The sequence below is a fragment of the Rhinoderma darwinii genome, chromosome 2 (assembly GCF_050947455.1).
Source record: "Rhinoderma darwinii isolate aRhiDar2 chromosome 2, aRhiDar2.hap1, whole genome shotgun sequence".
In the NCBI taxonomy this organism is placed as follows: domain Eukaryota; kingdom Metazoa; phylum Chordata; class Amphibia; order Anura; family Rhinodermatidae; genus Rhinoderma; species Rhinoderma darwinii.
The window spans coordinates 295,460,645-295,474,721 of NC_134688.1; the positions used below are offsets into that span (position 1 = coordinate 295,460,645).

At 39.4% G+C, this 14,077-nt stretch overlaps 1 protein-coding gene across 1 annotated transcript in view; it reads left to right on the top strand.

Annotated features, from left to right (window-relative positions):
- The first annotated feature begins 420 nt into the window (after positions 1-420).
- GUCA1C (guanylate cyclase activator 1C) overlaps positions 421-14,077 on the top strand; it is a 213,781-nt gene continuing 200,124 nt past the window's right edge. Inside the window, exon 1 of the mRNA XM_075853478.1 lies at positions 421-675. Coding sequence (XP_075709593.1) covers positions 421-675 — 255 coding nt within the window. The remainder of the gene's footprint in view (positions 676-14,077) is intronic.

Consider the following 14,077-nt stretch of genomic DNA (forward strand, 5'->3'; position numbering starts at 1 on the left):
TTTTAGTTCAACCATGACCGTACAATTGTTCTGGAATATACCGGTCTATCAAGTGTTTTTGCAGTCCGGATTTTGATTTCTGATCATTGTATTGCAACAAACAATTGCCATTTTGTGACAATGACTGTTTTGTTCACTCTTTATTTTGTTTAGTTGTCAGCCAGTCCATCAAAGGTAGTAGTTTTACATTTTTATATTTAGAAGGCTTTACTATCACCATACATTTTCTTTTTTACTTCCAATATAAACACCATTAGGAAGTGTGATCCTCCTTCATAGGGAGCCAATTGACAATACACTTAATCTTACCATGCTTCTATTTTTATACTTCTAGTCTTTCTCCGTAACAGGCTTTAAGAGGTTTAAAACAGATCTTTACCGTAATATGAGCAGTGTTTTGGGAATCATTGGGACAAGTGGATGAATCTGTGGAGCTCTGTCAATGGAATGCCAATCACAACATCACCTGAAATAAGTAATATGGGTACAACTAGCTCCGCTGCAGATGATATTAATGCTCTGGAGATACATCACTGGTATGGAAAATTCATGAGAGAGTGTCCATCTGGCCAGCTAAGCTTGCATGAATTTAAAGGATTACTTGGCCTGCAGGGTATGAATCCAGAAGCAAACAGATACATTGAGCAAGTCTTCAGTACTTTTGATATGAACAAGGTAAGATTTTAATATTGGATACAATTATTCCTATATCTGGTGATCGATGAGATTGCATGGATTGGATTTATGTACAGTAAGCCGTTAACTTATAGACCATTTATCATGTAGCGCATAGTGTTAAGAATTTGTTATTGATGGATATGATTCAGATGTTGAAAATATTTATATTTTTCAGTTGCTATATCTTGATTTTCGGCTCATTTTACATTTATTATTGTGTTTAAAATAATGTTAAGTGCTCCTATGATATAAGTACTTTATCCCCTTAGCACCACAGTCATTTTTCATTTTAGTTTTTTTTCCTCCTCGCCTTCCAAAAGCCATAACTTTTTTATTTTCCCATCGACATATCCATATGAGGGCTTGTTTTTTGATGATTGAGTTTTTAATGTCACCATTTAAAGTACCATATAATGTACTGGAAAACTGAAGAAAAATTATTTGTGGGGTGGAATTGGGAAGAACTGCAATTTCTCCATTGCTTTTAGGATTTTGTAGTTACGGCAATAATTGTGCAGTAATAACAACATGTTAATTTTATTCTTTGGATCAATACGATTATGGCAATACCAAAATTATATATATATATATTTTTTTTTTATTATGATGTACTACTTTTACAAAGAAAAAAACAACAAAACAGCAATTCTGACATTGTAAACAAAAAAGTTCTACAGTGTTCACCAGGCTTGTTAAATAAAGTGATATTTTAATAGTTTGTACTTTTACGGATGTGGCAATACCAATTATGTTTACTTTTTTATTTGATATATTACTTTAGGGGAAAAATTGGAAAAGGGGGGATTTTTGAACTTTTAATTTTTTTTTGTACAATATAAAAAAAAAAATTTAATTTTTTATTCCCCATAAGGGGCTTAAACAAGCGATCGCTACAATAATACACTACAATACCTATGTATTAAGGCTTAACAGGAGCAGAAAGATGGCAGACCTGGGGACCTTGATTAGGCCCTAGGCTGCCATGACAACTATCGGCACCCCGTGATCGTGTCGTGGGGGGCAATGGGCTGACAGAAGGGGCCGCCTCATCTTTCTTACAGCTCAGATGCTGTGGTCGCTATTGACCGCGGAATCTGAGCGGTTAAATGGCCAGGATCAAACTCATCTCTGATCCCGGCCGTTGCAGTGTAGTGTCGGCTGTACCATACAGCCGACATCCGCTGCATATGGAGCATGCTCAGCCCGTGAGCCCACTCCATAATCCCCCTTGGTGGGTGTCACGTACAGTTACATTACATGTCGCCAAGAGGATGATAAAATATTGAAAAAGCTGAATGTTTTATAAACAGTTGCCTTTTGTGAATTGTATTTTTCAGGATTTGAAGTGTATATACTTTACAATATATTTTAACATACAAAACTTAAACCCCCTTTTTACAATCATTTGCCATTAAACTGTAAGCTGTAATCAAAGCGTGAGTTTCCCCCTTTAGGGTTAGGCTATATTCACACGACAGTGAAAACATCTGACACGAGGCCGTTTTCAGAACAATGAGTCTATGGGTGTATTCACGCCTTGTTTTTTTAATACTGGGAATACCGGGAATACTGACCGTTAAAAAATAGAACATGTTCTATTACCAGCCATTTTCACAGCCCGATGGCATTCATAGAACTCAATAGATCAGTTTTTAATGGCTGTTTTTGAGAAAGCAATCTGTGTGACCCCCCCTTAAAAACTGATCAGTTGCTAGCAGTGGCACACACAGGGGAGAATTCCAGTTGTTCGCAAACCACCCTCTGACCAGGGCTCCACTATTCCTCTTGCCCAGGGAGGCCCTCACTAGGGGACTCCATTCTATCCGATTCTTTTGGACATGGATAAAATTGACAGCATTAGCGAGGCCGGGGAACCATTGGTTCCCTTCCCTGTCATTCGGCTCTATTTTGTCATGCAGGCGGCACTTGCGTTATTCCACTAGAGCAGGCCTGATCAGAGGAGATCAGGCCTGCATCGCTGGAAGAGAGGTTGGCACATAAACAGGGACAGGTGAGTGTGGCACTATCTACATGGGCACTGTGGCACTATGTGGGCACTATCTACAGGGGACACTGTTGCGCTATCTACAGGAGCATTGTGGCACTATAGGGGCACTGTGGTGTTTTCAGAGTTCATCCATTTTTTTTAATGGTCGTGAAAATTGGATGGCAAACGGATGGCAAATATCTGTTGAAAACAGTCAGAAGTCTGGGAAATAGATGAAGAGTTTAAGATCTTATATTATACTGTTACACTGCCGTTTCACATTTTTATAGGCGCAGGTTCACTGTAACAATGCTGTGAAATATCACCAACATTGTAGTCAGATCTAGCACATGCCACTAATCTTTAATCTCTACAATAGCTTTGTCTAGGACAAGAAGCAAACACCAAGTACTGTACTGTATATCTGATTACCCACAGTCAGGACATGGTCTGTTTTCAATTGAGGCAAAGGCATCACACATCACTGCCTATCATCTGCAGGCGTAAAATTGTATTCATTCTACCCCAATATAATGAAATCAAACATCAATTGAGTAGCTAAAAGTCAGCTATAAACACAGTGCTTAGTCTGAGTTGTAGCAAATATTCTGCTTACATTTATTGCATGTAATATAGTTATCCTATTTGTTTTTTGTTTTTTCCAATCTATTATTTAACCCCTTAGTGACCCGCCTATTTTAGGCCTTAAAGGGGTTTTTCCATCAGGGACATTTATGACATATTCACAGGATATGTCATAAATGTCAGATAGATGTGGGTCCCACCTCTGGTACCAGCACCTATCTCTAGAATGGGGCCCCTTAAACCCCGTTCTACCTCTCTGTGTTGCAGCTGAAGGGTGTGATTTTTGACCATGAAGATGAAAACAGCATAGCTCGCTGAGCTATTATGTTTCTGTAACTCCCATAGTAACTCCCATAGTGGTGCATGACCGTTACGGAAGCAGCGTAGCATGAGAGCTAAGCTGCTTCCGTAACTACCATTCAGTTCTATGGGCCTTACAGAAGCAGCGTAGCTCAGCGAGTTACGTTGTTTTCTTCTTCATTGTCGGATATCACACCTATCCACAGGATAGGTCATAAATGTCTGATTGCTGGGAGCCCCCTATCGATTACTAGAGCCTCCCTGTTTCTCCTCATTGCGCGATGCTCAGCTGCTGACGATATAGACATTGTTTCATAGAAATTGAATGGAGCAGCAGGGCGCATGCTTTACCACCACTCCATTCAAACACCTTCTCAGTGCGATTGTGCAGTGAGGAGGAACGGGAGTCCGAGCAGTGGGGCCCCTAGCGTTAAGACGAGCGTTACCACCTATCTACAGAAATAAATGGCATTCATGGGATAACCCCTTTAATTGATTGACTAAGTAACTAAAGGGGAAATTATTACTTCATACAGGGCCAGTTGGATAATATTTAGATATTTGGTGTTGGATAATATTTAAATGAATGATTATTTAAAAACTGTATTTTATTTTTACTCAGGATTTCTTGGTCTTATATTCAATTTTTATTAAAACTTCTTTGTTTGAAGATATGAAACAATTAAATGTGACAAATATGCAAACAGGGAAGAAATCAAGAAACTAAGACGGAGTAAAATGTTAATATAGACAATATGTAGTAATAATTAATTTGATCATTTTTTATCAATAGTGCTGCCTATAATTGAAAAAAATAACATGAGGTTCATAGTACAAATTTTGAACAAACTATACAAGGCGACTTGCATATGTATGCCTATATTAACATTATTAGTATGCATTTGTAAAACTTTCAGCATACCTTATTTGTTTAATAAATCTGTTTCAGGGTTTTTGTTTTCTCTTAAATAGCAGGGAAAACTTAATTTACTATGTCTTTGCAGCTAAGGCTACATTCAGATGAGCGTCGGCAACCTCGGACGTAAAAAAAATGATGTTTTTCACATCCGAGGTGCACCCGTGCGGGACGCGCTGTCACGGATCCCCCATAGACTAGAGTCTATGGAGGGATGCGTGACACACAGTAAAATAGGACATGTCCTATTTTATCACGGACCCTTCACACGCTCCGTTAAAACAACGGTCGTGTGAACGACCCCATTGAAATACGGCCATCACACGGACGTGAAACACGCTCGTCTAAATGAGCCCATGTAAAGCTTGACTTTTATCTGTACTATATTCAAATCACATCCACCTTCTATGATGTCAGACCATTGCTTTACATTGCTTTTTCATTACATTGCTTTAGATAGATAGATAGATAGATAGATAGATAGATAGATAGATAGATAGATAGATAGATAGATAGATAGATAGATAGATAGATAGATAGATAGATAGATAGATAGATAGATAGATAGATATGGGATAGAGATAGATAGATAGATGATAGATAGATAGATAGATAGATAGATAGATAGATAGATAGATAGATAGATAGATAGATAGATAGATAGATAGATAGATAGATAGATAGATAGATAGATAGATAGATAGATATGGGATAGATAGATGATAGATAGATAGATAGATAGATAGATAGATAGATAGATAGATAGATAGATAGATAGATAGATAGATAGATAGATAGATAGATAGATAGATAGATAGAACCTAGAAGTGGATCTACATAAGCTTGGACTCTACAAACTCTTTTTGACCCTACATATAAGTTACTGACTTTCAAAATATACAGTTATTTGGTCTACCCCAGAGAGCTCAATAGGAATGATTTCCAAAGGTTAGCAAACAGCAGTAATATTTCCGATGCAATGCATACTTTCTGTGGAACATGATGTCAGTCTAATTCTGTATTACCAATTGTTTACTTAATATTAACTATTAAATATTTTGTCTATCTTATATGAGTATAAACAGTTTTCCAAGGAATCAATATTTCAAGATATTACATTCTTTTTAGCATTTTCATATCTGCATAAAAATACACTCCTCAACATTGAAATTGCAACAACAAGAAGGAAAATGTGTGGAAATCACAGGATCGGATAGGCATGTTAATGATATGTAAATGATAAAAAAAAATTGAAACAAAATATTCCAAACATCTTGATTTATTCAGTATCGACTATGAGCGCCATGCGCAGAAATACATGCACTTACACGCATAGGCATGCTATCAATGAGGTTATTAATGTTATGCCACCCTGAATGCACTTGGGCACGCCAAACATCAAGATTGGCTGCTGGCATCTCCCTTTGTAATTGCCAATCAATGAGATCCCAGATGTGCTCGATGGGAGACTAGTCTGGAAATGCTGCAGGCCATTGAAGCACATTTAGGTGACGCAGGTTGCTCACTTATACACACAAGAGAACAAGGAGTCATATACTATTTATAGTATAAAAATGGAAAATGTGATTCTTTATTATTACAAATAAATAAACAATGTAAAAAATATAAAAGATCCAAAACAGGATTTGACTGTATATGAGCCCCTATAAAATGAATAGGTAACCAGATAGTGACAACTCTAATACATCAGTATCACACAATGTTAAAGATACGAATATTCAGTAGTGCAGTGAATCTGTGTAGGATGATATATTTAGAAACGATAGATAAGCCTGATAGTTCTTATTAATGTAAACTATCATTCGTGCTAGTATAAAATACAAAATGTATCAATGGTATATCCAGAAAAAGGGGGTATACATTTGAATGTGCGATATGAACTTACATTTAGATAGAGAAATCTAAAGTAATCTGCCAATAATGCAGTTCCCCAAATAAACGTACAAATGGACAGAGTCCCATTAGAGTCCCATTAGAGGAGTACAGTCAAGTGGCTCAGGGGTGTTTCTCTGAGCCACTTGACTTTACTCCTCTTCATGGGTAAGGCACTTTGCTTTTTGATACTTTGATGGGACTCTAATGGGACTCTGTCCATTTGTACGTTTACTTGGGGAACTGCATTATTGGCAGATTACTTTAGATTTCCGAGGTATTAGAGTTGTCACTATCTGTTTACCTATACATTTTATAGTGGCTCATATACAGTCAAATCCTGTTTTGGATCCTCTGTATTTTTTACATTGTTTATTTATTTGTAATAATAAAGAATCACATTTCCAATTTTCATACTATAAATAGTATATGACTCCTTGTTCTCTTTTGTGAATATGTGATATTTTGGAGTTTCTATTTTTTGACATTTGGAGGTGTCATGTCGGACACGAGAGACACCTAGCCATTTGACCCATTTGCCTTGTGAGACCAATGTTTATTGTAGCTGGTTGCTCACAGTAGCACGAGCAACATGCACCCTTGCGTTGTCCTGTTGAAAAACGGCTTCTAGGGCACTTTGGAGAAATGGCCGTACAACTGGTCTCACAACCAAATCAATGTAATGCCGAGCTGTTATTATACCGGAAATGGAGACTAAAAGGGTCCGGCTAACATACATTATGCCACCACACATTTGTGTCGACACTGGTTACTACCCTACAATTGGGATGTGACGTTCAATTTCACTTGCAGTACTGATCGAATCACTACATGCCATACTTTCAATCAGACGATCCGTCCATGCAGAGGTTCGCCTCCATGCACCTCTTGCTGTAATTCCCATTCATTGTTGTTCTCCCAACCTCTAGGACACGCAACGTTGAATAGTGCCTACATCTCGGCCTAGGCACGTAGTGATCTGCAGGAGTGATAAACCCAGGTCTTTCAGTTCAAGGATTCTGTCCCTTTCAGTTTTTCGACAAGTGGCGATAACGGTCACGTCGACAAACAGGAGGCATCGTACAATCATCCAACAGCACTTCCGATTTTTCAGGTTTCATGTTACTAAAAAACTTTGCTTTCTATCTGGCTTTTATTCCCATCCCACGTGCCACAAATTGGAGCTAGGTGCTTTGATCATTTGCCGATCTTGGCGACACCTGCTACTTCCTCGATTTGCATAACCTTATGACTTGCCCATCTTGGTGTTACAAATTCAATGTTGAGGAGTGTATAAAGAGATAAATATATTGATCGATCGTTCCAAAGAAGAGATTAAAAAAAAGAATCCTAGTTTTCCTTGATCCAGAGTAAGGCCTTATTTACACGAACGTGTTAAACGTCCGTGGAACGGCCGTTGAAACAGCGGCCGTTCCACGGACCAATGTAATTCAATGTGGCCGTTCACACAGCCGTTGTTTCAATGGACCGTGTGAAGGGTCCGTGTGAAAATAGGACATGTCCATTCTTTTCGCGCATCAGGCATCCCTCCATAGACTCTCAACTATGGGGGATGCGTGACATCGCTTCCCTCAGCGCTGGGCACGGTTGCACATCGGACGTGAAAAATTGCAGTTTATCATGTACGAGATGCGCAGCGTTCATCTAAATAAGGCCTAAGGCAAAACATTCTACTGTTCCTACTAAAACGAGTTCCTGGGGCAGCTTCATAGCTCTTACAATAAAAAAAACCTTTTTCTTTGCTGTAAACTGAACTTTTTTTTCTTCATCCAGCCCCATAATTGAGGTTATACATATCCCTTATCAATTTGGTTGCCCTTCTTTTTTTTTTGCACTTTTTCCAACTTCAGGCCATGTTAACCGGTTAAGGACTAGGCTGTTTTACAGCTAAATGACCAGAGCAAATTTCACAATTTTGCTATGCGCTTCTTTAGATGACTATAACTCTGCAGGTGAATAAAATTTATCTTTGAATTTTACATTCTTTTTAAAGGACAGATAGGGCTTTGTTTTAATGGCATTTGTCAGTATACATCATTTTTATTTTCTTCTCTAAAGTGGGCAAAATTGGAAAAAAATTCAAGAATTTAGTAATTGTGTCAGTTTATTATAGAATTTTTCACACACAGTATAGACCACGGACAAAATTCAACTCCTTTCAAATTCTGCCACTTCTCCTGTGCATGGGGATACCAAATATGTGTGCCTTATTTATCACATAGAGATGTAGGAGGGCGGACGATAGAAGAAGCTTATTTCACAAATCGCCTTTTTTCAAAGCTGGTTTTACAAAACTCAACAGAGTTTCTATAACACTTCCAAAATATCTGCTCTTGAAGCAGAAATCCCAAAATATTCATCTAGGGGTATAATGGGAATTCATTTTTTTGGGTTTTCTAAAATAAGAAATTGCAGGTTTATGCAAATGGAGCTCTCCAGCAGATGAACTTTAGAAAATATGCAAACATGACATCTACCCCCCACCCATTCCCTCCCTCACCCTTGTCGTAAAATCAGGGTTAAAATAAAAATGTAATGTCGGGCAAATATATTTTCAACTAATTAACTAAAATCTAATAATTCAGAACAGTGTGGTATTTTTTAAAACATGTCTCAATGCACAGGCCTGGTTGCGAGGGATGTGAGGGACAGAAATATCGGGAATCTTTGCGGTGCCCGTCTTTTCTGCAGACGCAGCACTTTTTCTGGGGGTTGCTTCTAGTTGGTGTTGGGGGAATGCGAGTGATGAAATGTCTTTCAGTCAGTCGCGTGACATCCTCAGACTGGGGGCATTCTCTGGTGTCCTGAACATCAAAAATGAGGCCTTCAATAATTTTCTCCTGGAAATCCAGATATGTGTCTCTGCCTCTGTTTTTTTTATAGAGCACAAATGAATTGTGGATTGCCACCTGTAACAGATAAATGGCCACTTTTTTGTACCAGGTTTTTGTTTTGCGTTTTACTAAATAGGGCTGTAAAATCTGGTCGCTTAAATCCACCCCCCCATGTACTTGTTATATTCGGACACGCTCACTGGTTTGTGCTTGTCCGATGTTGCCCCTCTTTCCCTCACTGCCACTGTTCCTGCGGTATGTATTGTGCTTAGTACATAAACATCTTTGTGATCCCTGTACTTGACCGCCAGCAATTCCTCAGATGCATAAGCACAGGAGTCCCCCTTTACCATGCGCTTCCCCACTAATTGCTGCGCAAAACCAATTCGGTTTTTGCGCATGGTACCACATGCCCCAGTCCTTGCAGCATGCAAATGCCTAAACAGGGGCACACTGGAATAAAAATTATCGCAGTACAGGTGGTACCCCTTGTGAGGCTGCATTATCTCCCACACGATCTTACTGCTGGTGGAAAGATCAGGGGGGCATCCAGGAACATTTATTGTGTGGTCCCGTCCTTCATAAATCCTGAAGGCGGTGGTATATCCTGATCCGCTTTCACACAATTTGTAGAGCTTAACGCCATATCTTGCCCTTTTGGAAGGTAGATATTGGCGAAAGCTAAGTCTTCCATGGAAGTTGAGGAGGGATTCATCCACGCTTACATTCTGCTCAGGGGTGTAGAGTTGCAGAAATAAATTATTGAGGAAATTTATTAGCGGTCTTATTTTGAACAACCGATCACGGTTTGCATCGGTACTTGGGGGGGCCTGTGCATTGTCATTGAAGTGGAGGAACCTAATTATTGTCTCATAACGAGACATGGACATTACTGCAGAATACACTGGGGTGGCTTGGCCGGGTCTTGTTGACCAGTACGATCTTATGGAGGGCTTTTTGACAATATCCATATTTAGGGTAAGCCCCAAAAAAATTTTTAATTCCTGCAAATTGGTGGGCGTCCAATCTCTGGCATGGGTGGATGAAGGTTTCTGCCTTATATACTGAGCGGCATATAAATTTGTTTCGTGGACAATCATATTTAGGAGGTCATCTGTAATAAATAAATGGAAGTAATCCCTTTGGACAAAATTTGTATTGTCCACAGTTATGCCAGGAGTGGCAGTAAATCTGTGAATTCTAGGCCCAAAAGATGGAGCAGGTGCCCATACAAGAGCCTGAACTGGAGGGACCAGGCCGCCCCGTGCTACAGAGCTACTAGGCCCTGCACTTTCATGTTCTGCAGTTTCAACTACGTCAGGGATAACGCCCCCTGAAGATGAACCTGAAGTGACGCTATCATCGTTACTGCCTACAACAGGTTCTATTTCCGATGCCATCTCTGATGCGGTCTCAGACTCAGACCACAGCATGGCGTATGCCTCCTCAGCGCTAAATAACTTCCTCGCCATAACGTCACTAACACTAACTAAACAAACTTTTTTTTTTTATAAACACACAAACTAACTAGTATATATATATAAATATATCTACACTACCGCTAACAAAAAATAAACCACTATTGCTATATATATTATATATACACCATGTTCCAAATTATTATGCACATTGGATTTAAGTGTCATAAACATTTAATTATTAGTTTTTCAATTAAACTCATGGATGGTATTGTGTCTTAGGGCTCTTTGGATCATTGTAATCAATCTCAGACACCTGTGATAATTAGTTTGCCAGGTGTGCCCAATCAAAGGAAAACTACTTAAGTAGGACGTTCCACATTATTAAGCAGGCCACAGGTTTCAAGCAATATCGGAAAGAAAAAGGATCTCTCTGCTGCCGAAAAGCGTGAAATAGTGCAATACCTTGGACAAGGTATGAAAACATTGGATATTTCAAGAAAACTTAAGCGTGATCATCGTACTGTGAAAAGATTTGCGGCTGATTCAGAGCACAGATGGGTTCGTTCAGATAAAGGCAGCTGCTAAAATGCCATTGCAAAGCAGCAAACCAGTATTTGAAGCCGCTGGTGCCTCTGGAGTCCAGCGAACCTCAAGGTGTAGGATCCTCCAGAGGTTTGCAAGTGTGCATAAAGCTATTATTCGGCCACCCCTAAACAATGCTCACAAGCAGAAATGGTTGCTGTGGGCTCAGAAATACACGAAGACTAATTTTCAAACCGTGTTGTTTACTGATGAGTGCTGTGCAACCCTGGATGGTCCAGATGGATGGAGTAGTGGATGGTTGGTGAATGGCCACCATGTCCCAACAAGGCTGCAACGTGAGCAAGGAGGTGGCGGAGTCATGTTTTGGGCTGGAATCATGGGGAGAGAGCTGGTAGGCCCCTTTAGGGTCCCTGACGGTGTGAAAATGACCTCTGCAAAGTACGTAGAGTTTATGACTGACCACTTTCTTCCGTGGTACAAAAAGAAGAACCATGCCTTCCGTAACAAAATTATCTTCATGCATGACAATGCACCATCTCATGCTGCAAAGAATACCTCTGTGTCATTGGCTGCTATGGGCATAAAAGGAGAGAAACTCATGGTGTGGCCCCCATGTTCCCCTGACCTCAACCCTATTGAGAACCTTTGGTGCATCCTCAAGCAAAATATCTATGAGGGTGGGAGGCAGTTCACATCAAAACAGAAGTTCTGGGAGGCTATTCTGACATCCTGCAAAGATATTCAAGCAGAAACTGTCCAAATACTCCCAAATTCAATGGATACAAGAATTGTGAAGGTGACATCAAAGAAGGGTTCCTATGTTAACATGTAACTTGGCCTGTTTTTTTTGATTGAAAGAGCTTTTGATTTCTGTAAATATGACCTCCTGATGCTGCATATTCAACAAATTACCATTTTAGTTCTCTTTACAACCTTTAAAATGTTTTGATCTCTGTTGTGCATAATAATTTGAAACAGTACATTTTGAGTTTTTTACTTCTAAAAAAAAATCTGTTATCATTAGGAGATTTGTTCAATAAAATTTGCATTACACTCCAACGGTTGACGCTTGAAGATTATACTGACTGTCATTTGCATCGACTATTTAGGAAAATCTGCGAAAAATAACATTTGCATAATAATTTGGAACGCGGTGTATATGTGGATATATATATATATAATTATAATTTCCCTACCTGCCTATTCTAATATAATGAAAGAAAGGTAGATAGAAAAAACAAGATAGATGGATAGATTGTATAGATAGATAGAAATCTATCTCTACAAAGAGTGTATTGAAGTGTAACACTGTATTTTTTTTCACAGTATTATTCTGGCAGCAATTCTCTCAAGTCTCTTCTCCTCACACTGAAACAACGTGTGAGGCGAAGAAAAAGGCAGGAGATTTGCTGCCAGAAATTCCAAAATAAAAACAAATGTGATCGCTATGATAGGTTTTCACAGCGATCACATGTCCAGGGACCATCAGATTGGTACCTGATACTCTGCCCAGTGCCCAGAGCTGTTGGTATCAGCATGGGCACAGGGCTGTGTGCATGCGATTGCGTGCACACTATATTTTACATAGAAATGCATGTGATCGCTGTGATTGGTTGTCACAGCGATCACATGTTCAGGGACCAAAAGATTGGCCCCTGACACTCTGCCCAGTGCCCATGGCTGTTAGCAACAGCCAGGGCACAGGGCTGTGTGTACACGATCGCGCGTGCACAGTCTCTGAAGTGCCGCCATAATTAGTCTATACGGCGGACTTCAGAGACCCTGACCGCTGGCCGTAAAAACACAGCCTGCGGTCGGGAACCTGTTAATGCTTTGTAATGTGGTAAGATTATGTCCCTGTCTCTTGAGTCTATGATTCTTTTAACACATGAAATTATCCTGCTTGCTTTAGAAGCAGCAGATTGACAAGCTGTTATTTACTGTATGATCAACAAGTACACCCAGATCCTTTCTTTACTGGTGCCTTTCCCAATTGTTCCCCTCCTCTTCTCTGACATAAGGTGCAATTTGTTGATATTCAGTAGAATACATTCTTCCCTCTGTCTGCACTATAACTGCCATTTATAATAACTGCTGTAATTAGGTGCAAGGAAAATGATGCACCAGTAAGAACAAGTAACGGATTAGTGGTCTCTTAATAGTGACACAGTGTAATGTATTAGTATACAGGAGTATGCTAACACATTGAAAGTAAAAAAAATAAGATTGTAAATAAAGTTATGCCTTCATGGGATTACAAAAAAAGTAACAAAAATATCGAATAAAAAAAGTTCAAAACATAAAGTCATTACTTTGCACAAAATATATTTTATTGCCCATACATTACAAAAAACAAAAAGTCACACATATTAGGCATCTATAGTACATGACCGTATCAACCTGAAGAAGTAATCTGACAGGTTATTTAAAGTGAATGCGAACGGGAAAAAAATACAAAACAATGCCGAAATAGATTTTTCCTATATTCATGCCGCATACATAAATGACATAATTGACACTATGTAGAAAAAAAACAATTTCTCCCGAATAAAAGCCGCGTCAATTAAAAAATAAAAAAGTTATGGTTGCTGAAAGGCAGAGAGGCAAAAACTACAAAATTTAGCTGGTCAATAAGGTGTTGCTGACCTTGGACACATCCTAATTACCGGCACCCGTGACCACAGGACACTTTCTTCATGCCGTGGTCTTCCTCCCAAGAGACGCCGTCACACTTTGCTGCAGCCCCCCACTGTGTCCTGTAAGGTGTGCGTGCTCACTCCCGGCCAGTACGCTCAGGCCATGGATCCCCCTGGTCAACCCAAGACCGCAGTTCAAATGATGCAAGCAGACGTGCGTGACCTCCGGGCACGCCAGGATCAACTACTACAGGTGGTGAACT